This window comes from Nicotiana tabacum, chromosome 12, assembly GCF_000715075.1.
Source record: "Nicotiana tabacum cultivar K326 chromosome 12, ASM71507v2, whole genome shotgun sequence".
NCBI lineage: Eukaryota > Viridiplantae > Streptophyta > Magnoliopsida > Solanales > Solanaceae > Nicotiana > Nicotiana tabacum.
Window position 1 is genome coordinate 31971169 of NC_134091.1, and position 23795 is coordinate 31994963.

A 23795-nucleotide genomic window follows, 5' to 3' on the forward strand; every position below is an offset into this window, starting at 1 on the left:
AAAACTGAGCATAAGTGTCACAACTAAAGCACTCACTATTCTCAAGGCATGATCGAGTCAAGAGATATTACTTCCATTTCAAATCATAGCACAATGTTTCCTACTTCTAACAAAAATAAAAACTAACTGCACCCGGTTCAAACAAAACCCTTGAAAAAGAACCGCAGCACAAAGAAAAATCAAGGGGAAATTATTACACTAACTACAAAAGAAAATCTTTTTGCATTTTTCTTTCGACTTTAATTCCCTCATGATACCCGTCAAATGATATCCATCGTCGGAAAAAATCAAAAATTTTAATATTTTTTTATGTTTTTTTCTAACTACTAAAACAACAAAAAATAACACATATACATACAACATACAATTATCCCCCTACCCCACACTTTAAGTTGTGGCATGTCCCCATGACACACAATTAAAAAGCATAAGGTAAAGGAAACTTCCCTGAATTTTCTTCTTTTCCGAGAACTTATGAGCTCCACCCCTAATTCTGAGTTCATTCCTCATTTTCGCTCCTTGGGATTCTTTATGGAGCTCATTAAACCCAATTCTTCTAAGGATACCTACATGACCCGCTCTTTTATTTCTTTCTTGTCCTCATCTTGAGCGGTGAATTGCTCGTTCAGGATCATCCTTAACTTGTTTCTACATTCTTTTACCGGATCAATCCATGTATCTTCCTGTAAATCCCCAAAAATAAAATTCACATGATCAAGGTTAGAATAAGAAAACAAAGAAAAAAGGTCAAGTGAATATTCATCTGGTATGTCCAAGATCATTTGTTTCTCATTCTCTTCTATTAAAGGCTGCAAAGGTGAAAAGGTGGATAGGGGTTTGAACTCTTCTTCCGTTGCTTCACACTCAACCACAGCTTTATTCTCGATCATCTCAGTTGAATTAAAGTTCTCTTGAACAGTGGAAATCTCTCTCTGTGGATGCTCATCCTCTTGGGTAGGCTCATTCCCACAGGGTATCTCCTCCATATATTCACTATCACAACGCAATGAGCTTTCTGAAAGTGTACTTATTATTTGACTCACTTGTGTTTTTAGGTTGTTAATGGCTTTATCATCTTGTGTAAATCTCTCTACCGGCTTATTTATGAACTTATACACAAGCTCTTCCAAACTTTCATTCTCCCCTTGAGGTGGTTGTCTCACTTCGCTTCCATTCCAACTAGAGTATTCATCCCAACCAGAGTCAAGATTGTGGCCATATGAATCCTCATACCTGTACAAACTAGAAATAGAGTGAGACTCTTCAAAATACGAACCATAGGAAGAATACATACCTGCTTGACAGTCAAGCCATATATGATTTCCACCGCATTTAAAACACATAGCAGACCGCTGATAATATTCAGCTGCTAACTCTTCAACCATTTTCTTAGGCTGGTTGTACTTCATCTTCACAGCATTTAGAGTTCAATATCTACAATATCTTCTCCAACTTGTTAGGAACTACAAAAAAAATCTTGAAAAGAAGTTAACTAATAAAGAAAATAAAATAGAAAAGGAAAAAGAAAAAAAAACTAAAACCTAATTCCTGAATTAGCACCAAAAACTATTTCAAACACCATTGATTATCAGTCCCCGACAATGGCGCCAAAAATTGACGAGCTAAAAACACAACACAAAATTATGCTCGCTAGTCGAATATAGTATAGAAAATATCGTATCCACAGGGATTGGATTTAAATAGTGTTTTTGTAGCTTCTAGTTTTAATTGCTATCCAAGATGATCAACAATTTGGATTTGTGTGAATTAAAACTAAATTAACTAAAAGTCTAGACTATTGGCTAATGACAATCTCAACAAGAGTAAGCAAAGAAGATATCAATGGGAGAAAATAGGGGTTGATTGGATAGGTGCAAGATACTTGTTTGGGAATTAACTCTAGTCGATTCACTTCTAAGTTTCAAGTGAGTCTCTCGAATTCATCTCAATTATTAGTTCAACGTTTAGTAGAAAATCCTCTCTCGATTAAGTCTCAACCTCACAATATAAACTAAGTTAAGCTCAGTGACGATATGTAAGAATTCGTAGTGGATTAGTCTTTAGGAGAACCTCTTTCGATTATCCTCCTAACTGGGTCTAAACAATAATTTAACTAGCCTTTTTCGATTACTAAGAAGAATCAACGAATTCAACCAACAAGATAATGCAAATATATCACAAGATATGCCTCTTTTGATTACATAGACATGCGAATATGTATGCAATAATAAAAATACCCAAAACGATTCAATACATAAAACTAGAGTTAATATCCACAAAAAATTTTCGAAACACCAAATCCATCAATCCATAAGGAAGAATTACTCCATGGATATGGAGAAATTCATCACAATTAAGTCTAAGTCAAAGAAAAACATAAAACATCCAAACCCTTGCCTTGAGTGAGGATGAATGGTGAAATTCTTGTGCTCTTGCTTCTCCCTCTTCTCCTTAGCTTCCTTAGGTCTAAATTATGTCAAAAGTCCTCAAAATACCATTTTTCTATGTATATATACCAAGTAGGGTCGGGCCCAAACAAATGCATCTTCTCCTATGCGAAAAAGAACACTTTTTCGGAGTTGGACATGCGCAGCCGCGCACCTGGAAGTGTGCCCGTGCACTTGGCCGCACACTTTTCATATTGTTCTGCCCCATATGCGCGGTCAGTGTGTGGCCTCGCACTTGCCGAGAACATTTCACCCTGTTCTGTTAGGAATTTGAACAGACGTAAAACATGCAATTGTACCCCTTTGAATTAGCTTTCCAACAATATATTGCGGATCCAAAACGGAGTTTCGAGCAAAAAGTAAGACAAAGGATATAACCCAAGAGAGATTACGCAGAATATAGATATGAGAATGGACTAACGTGTAGTTAGTAGTTGATTCAGGAAGAGCCTAGCCATGGCTAAATAAGAAGGTACCAACAAATCAGCAGGTTGTGCAAGATAAACATAGCGAAACCCAACATAGGGAATTCGGTCTCGCAAATATGATGACATCGTAATCCTTGATAAATATTCAGATATGAGTTGGGGTTGTTAATAGTACCGCATAAATGTTACGGAATAAAAAAAATGGTTCCACTGAGAAGACAGTCAAAAACTTTCAGTTCAGAATCAACCTTACGAGCATAAGGGCGCGGAGGTAAGTAATTAAGGATAATTATAGGTGAGTAAGAAGTCAAAGGGTCTCTCTTAAGTACTACAAAGAAAGACTAGCTGAGGGAATAAGGAAGAAGGCTTCAACTTAAGCATAGTGACATAAGGAATAAATGGTCTTGTAACAACAGTCTCACAACAACATTGTATTCATTCCATAAGAAAGTGGCACCTATCGTGGCTAATGAACGGGAAGAAAAAAAAAATCAAAAGATGATATTTGAGATCATATGAATTACAGGAAATTCCAGTATTTGTGGGCAATGAGATAAGCCATGTATTCACGCAAAAAGTGGTAGAACGACCATAAAAAGTAATTGCTTATGTTTAAAGACAACTAAGAAAGCACGAGAAGAATTATCCGACCCACGATTTAGAGTTAGCGGTGATTCGTGCACTAAAGATGTGGACGCACTATTTGTATGGCATTCATGTTGATATCTATACAGATCATAAGAGACTTAAATATATCTTCAATCAAAAGGAATTGAATTTACGCCAAAGGAGATGGTTGGAGCTACTGAAAGACTATGGCGTTAATATTTTATACTATCCGGGGAAGGCGAATGTAGTAGCCGATGCCCTCAGCCGTAGATCTATGGGTAGCATGTAATATTTACAGCCAGAGAAGTGTGGGATAGCCCATGAGATTCATCAGCTAGCTAGTCTTGGAGTTTGATTACTAGATTCAGGTGATACCAGAGTTACTATTCAGGACACGACAACATCCTCTTTAGTAACTGAAGTAGAGAACGCCAGTATGCGGATCCTGTGCTAGCTCATTACAGATATACATCCCCTCAAAAGGAGAATACACCATTTGAAATTACAGGAGATGGGGTCATCAGATATCGAGGTCGATTATATGTTCTAATGTGGCAGGGTTGTGCCAGCACGTTATGGGAGAAGCTCACTATTCTCGTTATTCTATTTATCCAGGAGAGACGACGATGTATCATGATATCAGGGGAATATACTGGTGGGACGAAATGAAGAAGGATATAGCAGAGTTTGTTGCTCAGTGCCCAAATTGTCAACAGGTTAAGATTGAGCATCAGAAACCCAGTGGATTATTATAGACTATAGAGATTCCGACTTGGAAATGGGAAGTGATTAATATGGATTTCATCATAGGCTTACCTCGTACCCAACGTAAGTTCGATGCTATATGGGATTGTCGATAGGCTTACAAAAGTAGCCCATTTTCTATCTGTCAGGACTACTTACTCAGCAGAGGATTATGCAAGGCTTTATATTAGGGAGATAGTACGACTTCATGGTGTCCCTATATCTATTATCTCAGATAGAGGTGCTCAGTTTACAGTTAATTTCTGGAAGTCCTTCCAAAAAGGATTGGGGACTTAGATAAGTTTTAGTACAACATTTTATCCTCAGACAGACGGTCAGGCTGAACGTACTATTCAGACACTAGAGGATATGCTACGGGCTTGTGTGATGGACTTCAGGGGTAGCTGGGATGATCATCTTCCACTTATTGAGTTTGCATATAATAATAGTTATCATTCCAAAATTCAGATGGCTCCATACGAAGCTCTTTACAGACAGAAGTGTAGGTCACCTATAGGATGGTTTGAGATTGGGGAAACTAAGTTAGTAGGACCAAAGTTGGTACAACAGGAAGTTGAGAAGATTAAGCTTATAAGGGAAAGACTATTAGCAACATAGAGTCGTCAGAAGTCCTATGTAGATAATCGACGACGAGACTTGGAGTTTTAGGTAGATGACTGGGTATTCCTAAAGGTATCACCGATGAAAGGCGTTATGAGATTCGGTAAGAAAGGAAAGCTTAGACCTCGGTACATTGGACCTTATAAGATTATACGCAGAGTAGGCCAAGTAGCATATAAGTCAGACTTGCCTTCCAAATTGGAGTCTGTACATCCAGTATTTCATGTGTCTATGCTCTGCAGGTGTATTGGAGATCCCCCTAAAGTCATTCCAGTTGACGATGTTCATGTTACAAAGCAGCTAACATATGAGAAAACTCTCATTGTTATACTAGATAAACAAGTTCAGAGATTAAGAACTAAGGATGTAGCTTTGGTTAAAGTACTTTGGATTAACAATAATGTGGAGGATATGACTTGGGAAGCTGAAGAAGAAATTAAGACTAGGTATCCTCACTTGTTTCCACTTTCGGAGGAGGATCAGACTAAGACATCACAACCTTTAGGTACGTATATGGTACTTGATTCTTATGTTAGTTATTGTTATTGGTCGTGTAAGGTCATTGGTGTTATTGATGATTGTGGCCCTATGTGGCTTTGTATTGTTGAGTTTACTGTGTGACAGGTTGGTAGTAGTGCCGTTACACTGAAGACTCTTCCAAAATTTCTATAGATTTGTGGGAGTTTAACATTCGAGGACGAATGTTTCTAAGGGGGGAAGATTGTTACACCCTGTGCGTCCCAAGGTGACGTAATGAATATGAGACTTGTTAATCATGATTTAAATGATCTTAAAGTCATAATATGTCTATATATGATGTTTGGATAGAAAATATAATGTTTGGGAAAAATCGGATTAAAGTTGCGAAAAAACCGACTACGGATTGCCCTGTAGCATAGGTTTTTGAGAAATAAATTTCGTGTGCTATATGAGGTCTTTTTGGGACATATTATATACCAAATTAAAGGTCTTGGAATGTAGTTTCCAACGCACTAACTGTTCATTCATACGGCATCCGGATAAAAAGATATAAGCGTCGGAAGATGGGCAAATGAGAGGGTGCCAAGCTAGCACCTTTTGACTTTTCAAACGTTGATATATATGTCTTAACTCGTCTCTCTCTTCATTTCTACATAGAACCTGACCAGAGAACACCATAAAACTTATCCTTGAGCTCTCTAATAGTGTTTCAAACAAGATTATCATCACGAGCACGGAATCAAGAAGCGATAACGTTAAAACGATCCCTACGACGTAAGTATCACTATATCGCTTCTCTTTTTCTTTAAAGTTTGAGTTTTGGAAGGTACTTCATAGTTAAGAAAACATGTACTTTATGTATTTAAGTGTTATAATATCAAATAATATTGATAAACGCATTTCCTAATAGTTAGAACTCACTGGATGGTGATCGGAAGCCGTGAGTTCGAGTTATTTGACTTGTAGTGGACTGTTTTGTGGGCTGTTTTGTGTTGCCTTTGAGCTGTATATTTTTGCACTGTTTAATGGTGTTTTGGAGGACAAATGGTGTGGATAAACACCACATAATGACGAAATGGTGGGCTGGTCGTTCGTCGTTACATTCTTTTCAGTTGTTTGACACGACTTTGGTTGTCATTTTATGTATGACGTGATTAGGGTATGTGGGCTATTTTGTGGTATATTGTGATAGAGATAAGGTTGGAAAATGATGCTTACATGTTTTTATTGTTGTGTTATTGTTGTTGTTGGTATATGGTATTGGAGGAGGGCCTAGTTACAGGGGAGATGCTGCCCAAATTTACGTAAACGAGCTACTAGTTTAAGTTGAGGGCTTAGCCTTTACTCAACACTGATTTTGAATCTCCTTATGATGTGGTAGATTGAATTGAGTTGTTTGAAGAATTTCTTGAAAGGTATTAAGGACTCAACGAAGTTAAGGTATGTTAAGGCTATCCCTTCTTTCTTTTTGGCATGATCCAAATGATACAAACGAAACGAGCAAAATACGCAACTTTCATAAATGACTCTATTCATAGATATACTAGGGGTGTCTATATTCTTGATTCCCCATGTGAATTATTATTATATCCTCTGTTCATGGGTCTCAGAAAAATACGTATTTGATAAAGTTTGTCCGAAAGGCATATTGATTTTATGATATTCGAGAAATCTTATTAACATATGTCTTATGCATTTATACATGTACATTGACCCATGAACATAAGGCGTTATATACGCGTATATTATATATATATGGGATATGGGAAAAGGTTATGGCGTTATATACGCACCACCACCTGATCAGCAGGTTGAACAATGCACCGGAAAGTAAAGGAAAATTTTTGGCGAAAAAACGCATTTATGCGGTCCATTATGCAATCGCAGAATCACTCTGCGGACCGCATAATGGCTGCAGAGTGAGGCAGTTAATTGGGCCAGTGGAAAGAAATTATGCGGTCGACTATGCAACCGCATAACTGTTATGCGGTGCACTATGCGACCGTAGAACAGTTGTGCGGACCGCAGACACAGACAAGTTTTTGGTTGTTTTGGACACCAATTATGCGATCGGTATGCGGTCCGCATAACCACTATGCGGTCGCATATGCGACCACAGAACCTGTTCCGGAGCTCCATTTTTGGGTTTTTAAAACCTGATCCTACTTCGTTTAATACACGCAAAGGGTCATTGTTAAGCAAATATTCTGATGTTTTAGAGAGAAGGGAGAGTGTTTTAGAGAGAGAGAAAACCCTAGGCTAATTATTCATCAAGTCTTGCTCAAATCTTGGAAGATTAACAAGGAAAACCCACAAGTTCTTCATCTAAGAGGTAAGGTTCCATACCCTAGTCTTCAATTTCAAATTTGGATAGAATATTGTTGATTAAGAGTATGATTCTTGGGTATAAGAGTATTATCTATACATGCATGTACCAAAAAGATTTATGGGAAGATTGCTGAGCTTAAATAAGTAAGGATTGGGTTGTGTAGTGAAGGAAATCTTGTAGAAGAACCTTGTGGTTAAATTTGCACACCTAGTATTTGATAAAATGCTCAAAAGAGCTGAGACCATGAATATCTTCCTAATTGTTGTTAAATTTTGTTATGTCTCAAAATAGATTGGGATTGCTAGAATTTCCGGAATGTTGTAGTAATTTAAGGAAAGCTCAATTAAGGTATGTTGCCTAAACTTTCTCTCTTGGAATTGAGTTCCATAATGTTCCCATGAGTTTCAAAGTATGGGTTGCGTGTTAAAATATTGTGGCTTTGAATCGTATTTCAAATGAAAGCTAGTATGCCAAATTGTGTGAGAAAATATCAATATTCTTAAGACTCTTAATTGCTCATATGTGTACCTAAAGTCTTGATTGGGAATGTCTTATTGTTGATAACCTATAAAGATGGTTGGAAGTGAAATCAGTGAATTGGGGATATAAAGTGTGGCCAACGTGCCAATAGTGAAAGCTATACTTGTGACTAATGGTGCCAATGAAATGAAATAATGTGAGAAAGATTATGAAATGAGCTTTGACTCAACTATTCCAAAATTGACTTCGACAATATAATCGGCTAAAAATTTATGAACTCAAGTGATGCCCATATGTGGTTATTTTAGCTAATGCTATGCTTTTTAAGTAATTTTGAATGTGTTTTGTATTCTTACATATTCGTGAGTGGAAATTGTATATGATTTTAATTTGTGCTTCGATTGCCAATCATTTTACTCCATTTATTGGAAAGAAATCGATTGTGTTTAAAGCCTTCATTACTAATGAACTTAAAGTTGTGATTTCCAAAATATTCTACTTGTTGATAATTATGATGGTGATCTATGAAAAGGAAGAAATGAAAGTGTGGAATATAAAATACGGCCATTGCTCCATGAATAAAGAATCATATGTATGGCCAAGAGAGCCAATGAAATAATAATGTTATAAGTGGTTAAAAGTACGGATTAGGTGATATGTGGTGTGAAAGGTTATGAGATATACGTATTTGTACTTTTGTTTCCAATATGTTATGAAACCCTATGGACGGTCTATGAAATGCATAGGTATATTGTGTTATGAAATCCTGTGGATGGTCTATGAAACGCATAGGTACACTTTGATATGAAATCCTGTGGACGATCTATGAAACGCATAGGTAAACTGTGTTATGAAATCCTGTGGACGGTCTATGAACGCATAGGTGCATTGTGATATGAAATCCTGTGGACGGTCTATGAAACGCATAGGTACATTGTGATATGAAGTCCTGTGGACGGTCTATGAAATGCATAGGTACATTGTGTTATGAAATCCTGTGGAAGGTCTATGAACGCATAGGTGCATTGTGATATGAAATCCTGTGGACGGTCTATGAACGCATAGGTACATTGTGTTATGAAGTCCATTGTGAAATGAAATCCTATGGAAGGTTTATGAATGCATAGGTACATTGTGTTATGAAATCCATTGTGATATGAAATCTTATGGACGGTCTATGAAACACATATGTGCATTGTGTATAAGAGGTATAGGTGTACGGTATGAATAAACACTATGAACGGTCTATGAAACGCATAAGTGTATAATATGATATGTGAACACTAAGGATGGTCTAATGAGACACATTACAGGTGCCCTTTTGTTGTCCTTGTTTGTACAGGTTGTATATTATGTGTTCCACGTATAGATCATATGGGCATTCTATTTTGAAAGAGGATTTCTAGCTATACATACTAGTGCTATTTGACGGTACTAACGTCCCTTTTGCCGGGGGCGCTGCATCTTTAATGGATGCAGGTGGTTCAATAGCAGGTGGCATTAATCAATGATAATAGTACACTCTTTTCAGCTGATTTGGTGAGCCCCACTTCATTTCGGGGTCATGTATCTTTTGTTTCTCATGCACTTTGTGGTTGAGCTATAGCCGGAGCCTTGTTGCCGGCATTTCCATATTACTCTTCAGTTGTACTTAGAGGCTCCGTAGACAGGTTGTGGATGGTATTTAATGTTGGGAATTGTATTAGAACTGTTGGTATTTGGCAACATATTTTTCATTAAATCTATAAACTCGTACTATTTTGGAAATATTGAATGTTTCTGTTAATGGGAATGAAATGGAAGCGGTTAATGAAATCTCTTCAGTATTTGATTAATGGAGTACGTCTCCTCTTTATTCACGGATGAATTTGGGTAGAATGAAATCTAACAGGATTGCTCAGTTGAGTTCACTCGTTTGAGCGTCAGTCGCGCTCCTCGATTTTGGGGCGTGACAGGGCTGGTCGTTCGTCGTTATATTTTTTTAAGTTATTTGACACTACTTTGATTGTCATTTTATGTATGAAGTGATTAGGGTATATGGATAGTTTTGTGGTATATTGTGATGGAGATAAGGTTGGAAAATGATGCTTACATGTTGTTATTGTTGTGTTCTTATTGTTGTTGGTATATGGTATTGGAGGAGAGCCTAGTTATAGGGGAGATGCTGCCCAAATTTACGTAAACGAACTACTAGTTTAAGTTCAGGACTTAGCCTTTACTCAGCTCTGATTTTGAATCTCCTTATGATGTGGTAGATTGAATTGAGTTGTTTGAAGAATTTCTTGAAAGGTATTAAGGACTCAACGGAGTTAAGGTATGTTAAGGCTATCCCTTCTTTCTTTTTCGCATGATCCAAATGATACAAACAAAACGAGCAAAATACGCAACTTTCATAAATGACTCTATTCATAGAAATACTAGGGGTGTCTATATTCTTTATTCCCCATGTGAATTATTATTATATCCTCTGTTCATGGGTCTCAAAAAAATACGTATTTGATAAAGTTTATCCGAAAGGCATATTGATTTTATGATATTCGAGAAATCTTATTAACGTATGTCTTATGCATTTCATGCATTTATACATGTACATTGACCCATGACCAGAAGGCATTATATACGCGTATATTATATGTATATGGGATATGAGAAAATGTTATGGCGTTATATACGCACCACCACCTGATCAGCTGGTATACGTTGATGATTTTGCCCACAATGTATGAGATGATATGATGGGATCCCCTCAGAGGCTTGATGATGTTATGTACGCATATACCTATGCATGGTATGGCTTTTATACGCACATGCATGACATTATAAATTTTCATGATTCACAGAGCTATTCAGAATTTCAGGTTGAGTACTTTACTCCATGTTTCTTTCATGTCTTTTATATACTATTGTCATGCATTACATACTCAGTACTTTATTTGTACTGATGTCCCTTTTTTCTTGGGGACGCTGCGTTTCATGCCCACAGGCCCCGATAGACAAGTTGAGAGTTCTCCTAGTAGGCTATCAGCTCAGCAGAAGGTGTTTGTGCACTCTACTTGCTCCGGAGTTGCCTATTTGGTATGTATGATTTGAATATGTATTGTTTGGTATGGCGGGGTTCTGTCCCGACCTTTATGATATTTATGTACTCTTAGAGGCTTATAGACAGATTTCATGTATACGGATACTGGTATGGCCTTATAGGCCAGTACGTAATATGTATAAATCAGTATATCAAGTTGGGTCACCCTATATTGAGTATTTCCTCATGTTTTATTCTATTTATCTCACGACAGCCTCTCCGGCTCAATTACCTATGATAGTATGATACGAAAGATACGTTACGTTAGTACTCAGTTGAGTAAGGTACCGGGTGCTCGTCGCGGCCCATCGGTTTGGGTCGTGACAAAAATACCCCAGCAATTCAATAGAAAAGGTAGTTTAAAACTTTTTCATATCAGAAATTTTTATAAAAACCAAAGTTGAACTCAATATAGAATCAGAATGCGGAAACCAGCCCCTAACATCGGGGTGTCACTAAGTCTTGAGCATCTAGATAACCAAACTAATACAACCAGTGTCTAAATATTTATACAAGACAATAAGAAATATAGTAGGAGAGACAAGGTCCTACGGATGCCGGCAGCTACCTCGTAGTCTCCGGTACTCGATCGCGCCCGAACTCAACGACCTCCATGATCAAACACACCAAGATCTGCACATGAAGTGCAAGGTGTAGCATGAGTACAACCAACTCAGCAAGTAATAATAATAAATAAGGAACAGAAAATGGTGACGAGCTATACAATTATAATTCATTTTCAGTAATTCCATCAAAGAATGGACATGCTTTCAAATCCGGCAGTTTAAGTCAAATCAATTTTATACAATTCAAGTTCATGTAATTCCGGATATAAAATCCTTCAGAAATTTCACCACAATAACAGATAGCAACTAAGTGTATCAACCAATGAAAAACAAGTACAACCTCTCAGGAAAACAATCACTCATTGGGCTCCCAGCCCTCAACAGTCACACTCAATGGGTACCCGCGCTCACTGGGGGTGTACAGACTCCGGAGGGGCTCCTATAGCCCAAGCGCTATAATCTGCACGGATAACTCACATGCTGCACGGACAACTCACGTGCCATAATATAAATATCTGAATCCGCATAGCCAACTCACGTGCTATAGTATATTATAAGGATCCGCACGGACAACTCACCTGCTATAGTATAATATAAGGATCCGCACGGACAACTCACGTATTGTACGGACAACTCACGTGCTATGGTATTAGTATCTCACAATCAGGCCCTTGGCTTCACTCAGTCATAAAGCTCTCCAGTCTCTCGGGCTCTCAACAATCATAAAATCAGCCCAAACAACAATGATATGATACATCAATAATGAACAATAGAGACTGAGATAAAATAATCAAGTAAGCTGTGACTGAGTACAAAACAACAATTTAGGCAGATAATTCAACATGTACACGACCTCTGTGGGTCCCAACAATACGAACATATAGCCTAAACATGGTTTCTAACATGACTTACAGTCAAATTTCCACAACACATAGAAAGCACATGGCTAACAACAAGTTATTCAACTTTACAGTTTCCACGGGACGGACCAAGTCACAATCCCCTCGGTGCACGCCCACACGCCCGTCACCTAGCATGTACGTCACCTCCAAAATAATCACATGACACAAAAATCTGGGGTTTCATACCCTCAGGACCAGATTTAAAACTGTTACTTACCTCAGAGCGTGAAATTCTTATTCTGCAATGTCCTTTCCTCGTGAATTGGCCTCCAAACGCCTCGAATCTAGCCATAAATAATTCGTTTCAGTCAATAAAATTTATTGGAATTAATTCCATATGAAAATACAATGTTTCCATAAAAATCCGAATTTTAACTCCAAATATTGCCCATGGGGCCCACGTCTCGGAACTCGACAAAAATTACAAAATATGAACCCCCATTCCACCACGAGTCTAACCATACCAAAATTACTAAATTCCGATAATAATTCGGTCCTCAAATTTATCCAAGAGAGTTTTCAAACTTTTCCAACTTAATTCACCAATTAAATGATAAAAACAACTATGGATTCAGGTAATTTAACCAATATTGAGTTAAGAATACTTACCCCGTTGTTTCCTTTGAAAATCTCCCAAATATTGCCTCAATCCAAGCTCCAAATCGTTAAAAATGGAAAAAACATGGGACGAAGTCCCATTTTCAGAACTTAAACTTTATGTCCAGACCTCTCTTCTATGCGATCGCGGACCAAGTCACGCGATCCCGAAGCACAACATTTCCACTACCAAAATAACCCTATGCGATCGCGTACTAGGTTATGCGACCGCGAAGACCAAAATACACTGCCCCCAAAACTTCTCTACCCGACTGCACCATAACACACGCGAACGCGAAGCACGAGCTTCCCAGGACTACGCGTTCCCCACCTGCCTCACCTCATCTTCGTGAACGCGGATTTTCCCATGCATTCATGATGCGTTCTCTCTTCCCAGCTACGCGATCGCGATTCTCCCCACGCGATTGCATAGAACAAAAATGTCCCTGCCCCAAATAAGCTTACGCGATTGCGGATGGACCTATAGGATCGCGTATAAGGAAACCAGAAGAATGCAACAACATATATCAACAATCTCACCAAGGCAAAAAATGATCCGTTAACCCCCCGGAACTCAGCCGAGCCCCCCGGGACCTCAACCAAACATACCATCAAGTCCTAAAACACCATACGAACTTAGTCGAACCCTCAAATCACCTCAAACAATGCTAAAATAATGAATTACACCCCAATTCAAGCCTAATGAAATTTGAAATTTCAAGTTTCTACAAACGATTTCGGAACCTATCAAATCACGTCCGATTGACCTCAAATTTTGCACACAAGTCATAAATGACATAACAGAGGTATTTCAATTTTCAGAATCAGATTCCGACCCCAATATCAAAAAGTCAACCCCCCGGTGAAACTTCCCAAAATTTTAACTTTCGGCATTTCAAGCCAAATTCCACTACGGACCTCCAAAAAAATTTTCGGACACACTCCTAAGTCCAAAATACCATACGGAGCTATTGGAATTATCAAAATTTGAATCTGAGGTCTTTTACACATAGGTCAACATCCGGTCAATTTTTCTAACTTAAATTTTTTAATTATGAGACTAAGTGTCTCATTTCATTCTGAATTCTTTCCGGACCCGAATCAACTACCCTGGCAAGTCATAAAACAATTGTAAAACATAAATTGAGCAGTAAATGGGGAAACGAGGTTATAATACTCAAAACGACCGGCCAGGTCGTTAGATTCTCCCTCTCTTAAACAAACATTTGTCCTCGAGCGGGTTTAGTATCATACCCGGAGTAACAAATATGTGTCGATATTTGTTCCGCATCTCCTGCTCAATCTCCCAAGTAGCTTCTCCGACTGGCTGGCCTCTCCACTGTACCTTCACTGATGCTATGTTCTTTGACCTCAGCTTTCAAACCTGCCGGTCTAAAATAGCCACCTGCTCCACATCATAAGTCAAATTACCGTCCAGCTACACTGCACTAAAATCCAGAATATGAGATGGATCCTCGACATATTTTCGGAGCATGGATACATGGAACACTAGATGAACACCTGATAGACTAGGTGGCAAAGCAAGTTCATAAGCCACCTCTCCAATCTTCTTAAGTATCTCAAAAGTCCCAATATACCGAGGGCTCAACTTGCCCTTCTTCCCGAACCTCAACACACCCTTCATGGGTGAAATCTTGAGTAGAACCTTCTCCTCAACCATGTAAACAACATCACGAACCTTCCTGTCGGCATAAATCTTCTGTCTAGACTGTGCCGTGCGAAGCCATTCCTGAATTACTTTGACCTTCTCTAAAGCATCCTGAACCAAGTCAGTACCCAATAGCCTAGCCTCACCCGGCTCAAACCAACCCACCGGTGACCGGCACCGCCTACCATACAAAGCCTCATACGGAGCCATCTGAATACTCGACTGGTAGCTGTTATTGTAAGAAAACTTCGTGAGTGGCAGAAATTAATCCCAAGAACCCCCAAAATCAATGACACAAGCACGTAACATATCCTCCAATATCTGAATAGTACGCTCGGACAGTCCAACCGTCTGAGGGTGAAATGCTGTACTCAACTGAACCTGTGTGCCCAATTCTCGCTATAATGCTCGCCAAAGTTGTGATGTAAACTGTTTGCCCCGATCTGAAATGATGGACACTGGCACACCGTGTAGGAGAACAATCTCGCGAATATAAATCCCAGCCAACCGCATCGAAGAATAATTAGTACCAACTGGAATAAAATGTGCGAACTTGGTCAGCCGATCTACAACCACCCAAACAACATCAAACTTTCTCAAGGTCCGTGGGAGCCCAACTACGAAGTCCATGGTAATACGCTCCCACTTCCACTCTGGAATTTCAATTCTCTGTAGCAATCCGCCCGGTCTCTGATGTTCATACTTTACCTGTTGACAATTTAGGCACCGAGCTACAAACCCAACTATATCTTTCTTCATCCGCCTCTACCAATAGTGCTGCCTCAAATCCTGATACATCTTCGCGGCACCTGGAAGAATGGAGTACCGCAAACTGTGAGCTTCCTAGAGAATCAAGTCACGTAAACCATCTACATTAGACACACATAGCCTGCCCTACATCTATAATACACCGTCATCTCCAATAGTGACTTCCTTGGCATCACCGTGCAGAACTGTGTCCTTAAGGACAAACAGATGTGGGTCATCATACTGACGTTCTCTAATATGATCATACAGAGAATATTAGGAAACCACACAAGCCAAAACTCGATTCGGACATCCAATATAACAAACTGATTAGCCAAGACCTGAACATCTAAGGCTAAAGGCCTCTCTGCTACCGGTAAGTATGCTAAGCTACCCAAACTCTCCTCCTTATGACTCAAGGCATCGGCCACCACATTGGCCTTTTCGGGATGATAAAGAATGGTGATATCATAATCCTTAAGTAACTCTAACCACCTCCGCTGTCGTAAATTAAGATCTTTCCATTTAAACAAATGTTACAGACTCTGTTGATCGGTATATACCTCACACTGGACACCGTACAAGTAATACCGCCCGATTTTTAAGGCATGAACAATAGCTGCTAACTCACGATCGTGGACTGGATAATTCTTCTCATGTACCTTTAACTGTCTGGACGCATAGGTAATCACCCTACCGTCTTGCATCAGCACTGCGCCGAGACCAATACGCGACGTGTCACAATACACAGTCTAAGACTCTAAACCTGTAGGCAACACCAATACCAGAGCCCTAGTCAAAGCTATTTTGAGCTTCTGAAAGCTCTTCACACTCATCCGACTACCTGAACGGAGCACCTTTCTGGGTCAATTTAGTCATAGGCAATGCAATAGACGAGAATCCCTCCACGAAATGATGATAATAACCGGCCAAGCCGAGAAAACTCCGAATCTCAGTAACTGAAGATGGCCTGGGCCAACTCTGAATTGCCTCTACTTTCTTCGGATCCACCTTAATTCCTTCACTAGACACTATATGTCCCAAGATTGCGACCGAACTAAGCCAAAATTCACACTTAGAGAATTTAGCATAAAGTCTCTCCTCTCTCAGCCTCTGTAATACAATAACCAAGTGTTGTGCATGCTCCTCCTAGCTACATGAGTACACCAGAATATCATCAATAAATACCATGACAAATAAATCAAGATATGACTGGAATACACTATTCATCAAATGCATAAATGTTGCTGGGGCATTGGTTAGCCCAAACGACATCACAAGAAATTCATAGTGGCCATAATGAGTTCTGAATGCCGTCTTTAGAATATCCGAATCCCGAATTTTCAACTGGTGATACCCAGACCTCAAATCAATTTTGGAGAACACCCTCACTCCTTGAAGCTAGTCAAATAAGTCATCAATACGTGGCAATGGATATTTATTCTTGATTGTAACTTTGTTCAACTGCCTATAATCAATACACATCCGCATAATACCATCTTTCCTTTTCACAAAAAGAACTGGTGCACCCCAAGGTAACCCACTAGGCCTAATAAACCCCTTTTCAAGGAGTTCTCGAAGTTGTTCTTTCAATTCTTTTAACTCAGCTGGTGCCATACGATACGGAGGAATAGAAATGGGCTGAGTGCCCTGCACCAAGTCAATACCGAAATCAATATCCATGTCGGGTGGCATACCCGGCAGGTCTGCAGGAAATACATCCGGAAAGTCTTGCACGACTGGTACTGAATCAATAACAGAGACCAAATATGACAAGCATCCCATTCCAACCTTACATTGGGCCTTCAAATAAGAAATTACCCTGCTAGGAACAAGATCTAGAGAACCCCTCCATTCAACCTTTCAACCCCGGCATTGTCAACGTCACTATTTTTGCGTGACAGTCCAGAATAGCATGACATGGAGACAACCAATCCATACCCAGTTTTACATCGAAATCAACCAAAACGAGTAATAAGAGATCAACTCTAGTCTCCAGTTCCCTAATAGTTACCACACACGACCGATACATACGATCCACAGTAATAATATCGCCCACCGGTGTAGATACAGACACAGGTGAAACTAAGGACTCACAGGGCATATCCAGATAATGAGCAAAATACGACGATACATATGAATAAGTTGAACCAGAGTCAAATAATATAGAAGCCTCCATGTGGCATGCTGAAACAATACCCGTGATCACTGCATCTGAGGCAACATCATCTGGCCTGGTAGGAAAAACATAGAACCGAGCCTGCCCGCCACCTGATCGGCCTCCTCTTCTTGGACGACCCCTAACTAACTGACCCCCACCCCGAGTTGGCTGGGCGGGTGGTGGAACTACTGGTGCTGTTACCGTCAGTCGAGGACTTTGCTGTGGAACCCCACTCAACAACTAGGACACTCTCTCTTGAATGACCAAATTCTCCGCACTCAAAACAACCCCTCCTCTGCTGCTGCTTTTGATAACCCGAGGAATTACCTGCAAAAGCCTGAGTGGACGAGGCATGATGAGAACTCTGCGCTGGTAGTGCAATGAATGAAGACTGGCCTGAGTGAGCACTGTAAGAATCGTGGCTAGTTGATGCACCACGATGAGCTAGACGACCCGTCTGAGCGTGTCTGTAAGAACGACCCCTACCACGGTGAAACTGACCCCCGGAAGGAACACCGTTGTAATCAGCTGGACCACGAGGCCTTTTATCCTCTCTCTCTCTCTCTCCACGTTCCTGGCCACGAACCATCTCTATCTGCCGAGAAATGTCCACTACATCATCAAAAGTAGCACCAGATACTCTCTCCCTAGTCATAAGTAACCATAGATGATATGTGAGGCCGTCAATGAACCTCCTAATCTTCTCCCTATCAGTGGGAACCAACCAGACTGCATGACGAGCTAACTCAGAAAATCTCATCTCGTACTGTGTCACAGACATATCACCCTGGTGAAGCTGCTTAAACTATCTGCGCATCTCATCTCTACGAGACTGAGGCACGAACTTCTCCAAAAAGACCACGAAGAACTGCTGCCAAGTAAGGGGTGCTACGCCAACAGGACTACGCCTCTCGTAAGTCTCCCACCATCTGAGTGCAACCCTCGAAAACTGAAAAGTAGTGAATGAGACCCCACTGGTCTCCAGAATACCCGCTGTCCGAAGCATCCATTGACACCTATCCAGAAAACCCTGAGCATCATCTAACTCAGTACCGCTAAATGGTGGAGGTCGAAGCCTTTCAAATCTCTCAAGTCTCCTCTGCTTATCATCTGCCATAACAGGAACTACCGAGGCTTGAGCAGTTGGGCTAGTAGTGCCCCCGGTATCTGAAGTCCCTATACTTACCTGGTCTGGAGTATGGGCAACAGGGGTATGAGTACCTCCCCCGACCTGAGAAGTGGCAGGTGCGGCCTGAGCCGAAACCACCTGAGCAAGACCAGTGCAGGTTGCCAATATCTGGGCCAAAGTCTCCTGAAGGCCTGGAATCTCAATGGGCACATCTAGTGCCTGAGCTGATCCTGTCGGCTCAGCTATATCTGGAATCTGCTCCTGAGCTGGAGCAACTGGTGGTACTACAGATGCTAGTCCAACTGTGGTATGAGCTACACCTCGACCTCTACCTCAGCCCCAACCTCTACCACGGCCCCGACCTCTCGCAGCCCTAACTGGTAGCACTAGTGGCTGACCGTCCGATCCGGTAGTACATGTCCTCACCATCTATGAGAGAATATAATAACAGAAATTTAGTTTCCATAATTAACAAATTCGCACTACAGAATACAAGAAAGTGGAATTTTCCTAAGTGTTCTGCTGCCTCTCGAAGATAAGTACAGACGTCTCCGTACCAATCTGCAAGACTCTACTAAACCTGCTCATGACTCGTGAGACCTATGTAACCTAGGCTCTGATACAAACTTGTCACGACCCTAAACTCAAACCTGTCGTGATGGCGCATATCGATGGTACTAGGCAAGCCGACTTTCCCAAAATACCCGAGTAATTCAATAGAAAAGGTAGTTTAAAACTTTTTCATATCAGAAATTTTTATAAAAACCAAAGTTGAACTCAATATAGAATCAGAATGCGGAAACCAGCCCCTAACATCGGGGTGTCACTAAGTCTTGAGCATCTAAATAACCAAAGTAATACAACCAGTGTCTAAGTATCAATACAAGACAGAAAGAAATATAGAAGGAGAGACGAGGTCCTGCGGACGCCGGCATCTACCTCGTAGTCTCCGGAACTCGATCGCGCCCGAACTCAACGACCTCCGTGATCAAACACTCCTGGATCTGCACATGAAGTGCAGGGTGTAGTATGAGTACAACCAACTCAGCAAGTAACAATAATAAATAAGGAACTAAAAATAGTGACGAGCTATACAATTATAATTCATTTTCAGTAATTCCATCAAAGAATGGACATGCTTTCAAATCCGCCTGTTTAAGTCAAATCAATTTTATACAATTCAAGTTCATGTAATCTGGATATAAAATCCTTCGAAAATTTCACCACAACAACAGATAGCAACTAAGTGCATCAACCAATGAAAAACAAGTACAACCTCGTCACAACAGCTCAACCACTTGGCTCTCAGCCATTAGCACTCACACTCAATGGGTACCCGCGCTCACTGGGGGTGTACAAACTCCGGAGGGGCTCCTACAGCCCAAGCACTATAATTTGCACGGGCAACTCACGTGCTGCATGGACAACTCACGTGCTATATTATCCATACCTCACTGATAGGCCCTCTCATGTGCTGCACAGCCAACTCACGTGCTGCACGGCCAACTCACGTGCTGCACGGCCAACTCATGTGCTATAGTATAAATAAGGATCCGCACGGCCAACTCACGTGCTGCACAACCAACTCACGTGCTATAGTATAATATAAGGATCCGCATGGATAACTCACGTGCTATGATATAATATCTTACAATCAGGCCCTCGGCCTCACTCAGTCATAAAGCTCTTCAGTCTCTCGGGTTCTCAACAATCATAAAATCAGCCCAAACAACAATGATATGATACATCAATAATGAATAATAGAGACTGAGATAGAATAATCAAGTAAGCTGTGACTGAGTAAAAAACAACATTTTAGGTAGATAATTCAACATGTACACGACCTCTGTGGGTCCCAACAATACGAACATATAGCCTAAACATGGTTTCTAACATGACTTACAGTCAAATTTCCACAACACATAGAAAGCACATGGCTAACAACAAGTTATTCAACTTTACAGTTTCCACGGGACGGACCAAGTCACAATCCCCTCGGTGCACGCCCACACGCCCGTCACCTAGCATGTACGTCACCTCCAAAATAATCACATGATACAAAAATCTGATGTTTCGTACCCTTAGAACTAGATTTAAAAATGTTACTTCCCTCAGAGCGTGAAATTCTTATTCTGCAATGTTCTTTCCTCGTGAATTGGCCTCCAAACACCTCGAATCTAGCCATAAATAATTCGTTTCAGTCAATAAAATTTATTGAAATTAATTCCATATAAAAATATAATTTTTCCATAAACATACAAATTTTAACTCCAAAAAGCGTTTGTGGGGCCCACGTTTCGGAACTCGACAAAAGTTACAAAATATGAACCCCCATTCCACCACGAGTCTAACCATACCAAAATTACTAAATTCTGATAAAAATTCGGTCCTCAAATCCTCAAATTTATCCAAGAGGGTTTTTAAAATTTTCCAACTTAATTCACCAATTAAATGATAAAAACAACTATGGATTCGGGTAATTTAACCAATATTGAGTTAAGAACACTTACCCCATTATTTCCTCTGAAAATCTTCCAAATATCGCCTCAATCCGAGCTCCAAATCGTTAAAAATGGAAAATGGACTTAAACTTTCTGTCCAGACCTCTCTTCTATGCGATTGCGGACCAAGTCACGCGATCGCGAAGCACAACATTTCCACTGCCAAAATAACCCTATGCGATCGCGTACTAGGTTATGCGATCCCGAAGACCAAAATACACTGCCCCCAAAACATCTCTACATGACTGCACCATAACACACGCGAACGCGAAGCACGAGCTTCCGAGGCCTACGCGTTCGCATAGAATAATGCTCGTGAACCCCAGTCGCCTTACCTCCTCTTTGCGAACGCGGCTTTGCCTACGCGTTCGCGGTGCGTTCTCTCTTCCCAGCTATGCGATCGCGATTCTCCCCTCGCGATCGCATAGAAAAGAAATATCCCTGCCCCAAATAAGCTTACGCGATCGCGGATGGACCTATGCGATAGTGTATAAGGAAACCAGAAGAAGGCAGCAGCAGATATCAGCAATCTCACCAAGGCCAAAAATGATCCGTTAACCCCCCAGAACTCACCCGAGCCCCCCGGGACCGCAACCAAACATACTATCAAATCCTAAAATACTATACGAACTTAGTCGAACCCTCAAATCACCTCAAACAATCCTAAAATCATGAATTACACCCCAATTCAAGCCTAATGAACTTTGAAATTTCAAGTTTGTACAAACGATTCCGGAACCTATCAAATCATGTCCGATTGACCTCAAATTTTGCACACAAGTCATAAATGACATAACAGAAGTATTCTAATTTTCAGAATCGTATTCTGACCCCGATATCAAAAAGTCAACCCCCCGATCAAACTTCCCAAAATTTTAACTTTCGGCATTTCAAGCCAAATTCTACTACGGACTTCCAAAACCTTTTTCGGACACAATCCTAAATCCAAAATCACCATACGGAGCTATTGGAATTATCAGAATTCGAATTCGAGTTCGTTTACATATAGGTCCACATCCGATCAACTTTTCTAACTTAAATTTTTTAATTATGAGACTAAGTGTCTCATTTCATTCCGAATTTCTTCCGGACCCGAACCAACTACCCCGGTAAGTCATAAAATAATTGTAAAGCCTAAATTGAGCAGTAAATGGGGAAATGGGGTGTTTTCTCTCCTACTAGCTTCTTCCTTGTCAATTCTTTCCCAAGTAAGAGCAACTGAAATTAGCTTGGAAAAATTCTCAAGCTGCAAGATTGCCTCAGATTTTTGAATGTAACCATTCAAACCTTCCTCAAATCTTATGCACTTGTCTCTTTCACCATCAATAATACCTCCAGCATAGCGATAAAGCCTGAGAAATATTTGTTGATACTCTGCAATAGACATACTCCCTTGTCTTAAATTTAGAAACTCTTTTTTCTTAGCATCACAATAGACTGGGGGGACATATTTCGCACGAAATGCTTTCACAAAGTCATCCCAAGTCAGCATCGGAGGTTTTTCTTTTGCATTTGGCACACTTACCCACCAATCATAGGCATCTTTTGGTAAAAGAGAGATATCATACTTAGATTTGGCAGCATTAGTACACTCTAGTTGTTCAAAGACCCTCTCCATGCGCTCGAGCCATTGTTCAGCCACCGTGGGATCAGTAGTGCCTTTAAATTCAACTCCACCTATTTTCCTCATCTTCTCAAAATTCATTTCACTAGGTTCTGACATTGTCCCAGCCAAGTGACAAAAGAACTCAACCATCTGCTGAAATAGAGGAGTCATAATAGGAGTACTATAACCCATTGCTTTTGGATTATTGCCCACTTCATTTTCACTAATACGGTGATGATTTAGGTTAGGCAAGGGTACCTCATCTCCTTCTTGGAGATGAGTTGAGGCATTATAATGTGCCTGACTTTCATCAATGTGTCACGACCCATTTTCCTACAGGTCGTGATGACGCCCAACGTCATAGCTAGGCAAGCCAACTAGTGATTTAAACATAATATTAATTCTTTAAAAATTATTCGAGTAAGTAAACTCTTCTTACTTGCAAGAATTAAGAAAATAGGAAAGGTCTGCTAAATTAAAAACCAAGAAAAATAATTAAATTCAAAATTCTACTAGTATGTGTGCCAAGACCTGGTGTTACAAGTATATGAGTATCTAGTAGATTATACAAAATTCTAAATATTGTCTGAAATAAAATAGATAGAATACAATTACAAAAAGAGGCACTAGTTGCTGCAGAACGGTTCAGAAAGGCAACTCACCACTAAGCCTCTGGGAAATGTGGGTGCACACTGATAGG

General features: G+C 40.1%; 1 protein-coding gene across 1 annotated transcript; it reads right to left on the reverse strand.

Moving 5' to 3' along the window:
- Positions 1 to 1434: 1434 nt before the first annotated feature.
- LOC142167078 (uncharacterized) lies at positions 1435 to 23287 on the reverse strand. The gene is made up of 2 exons (XM_075227234.1): positions 22669 to 23287; positions 1435 to 1463 (listed from the first exon to the last, which is right to left on the reverse strand). Exons 1-2 carry the CDS (start codon positions 23285 to 23287, stop codon positions 1435 to 1437), a joined length of 648 nt encoding a protein of 215 aa, XP_075083335.1.
- Positions 23288 to 23795: the final 508 nt, after the last annotated feature.

Excerpts from the sequence above, each read along its gene's own strand:
- LOC142167078 (XM_075227234.1), bottom strand. The coding sequence starts at position 23,287 with ATGGGTTATAGTACTCCTATTATGACTCCTCTATTTCAGCAGATGGTT. Across the intron at positions 1,464-22,668 it reads AATTGACAAGGAAGAAGCTA|TTCCTAACAAGTTGGAGAAG; the intron begins GTAGGAGAGAAA and ends TTTTTTTTGTAG.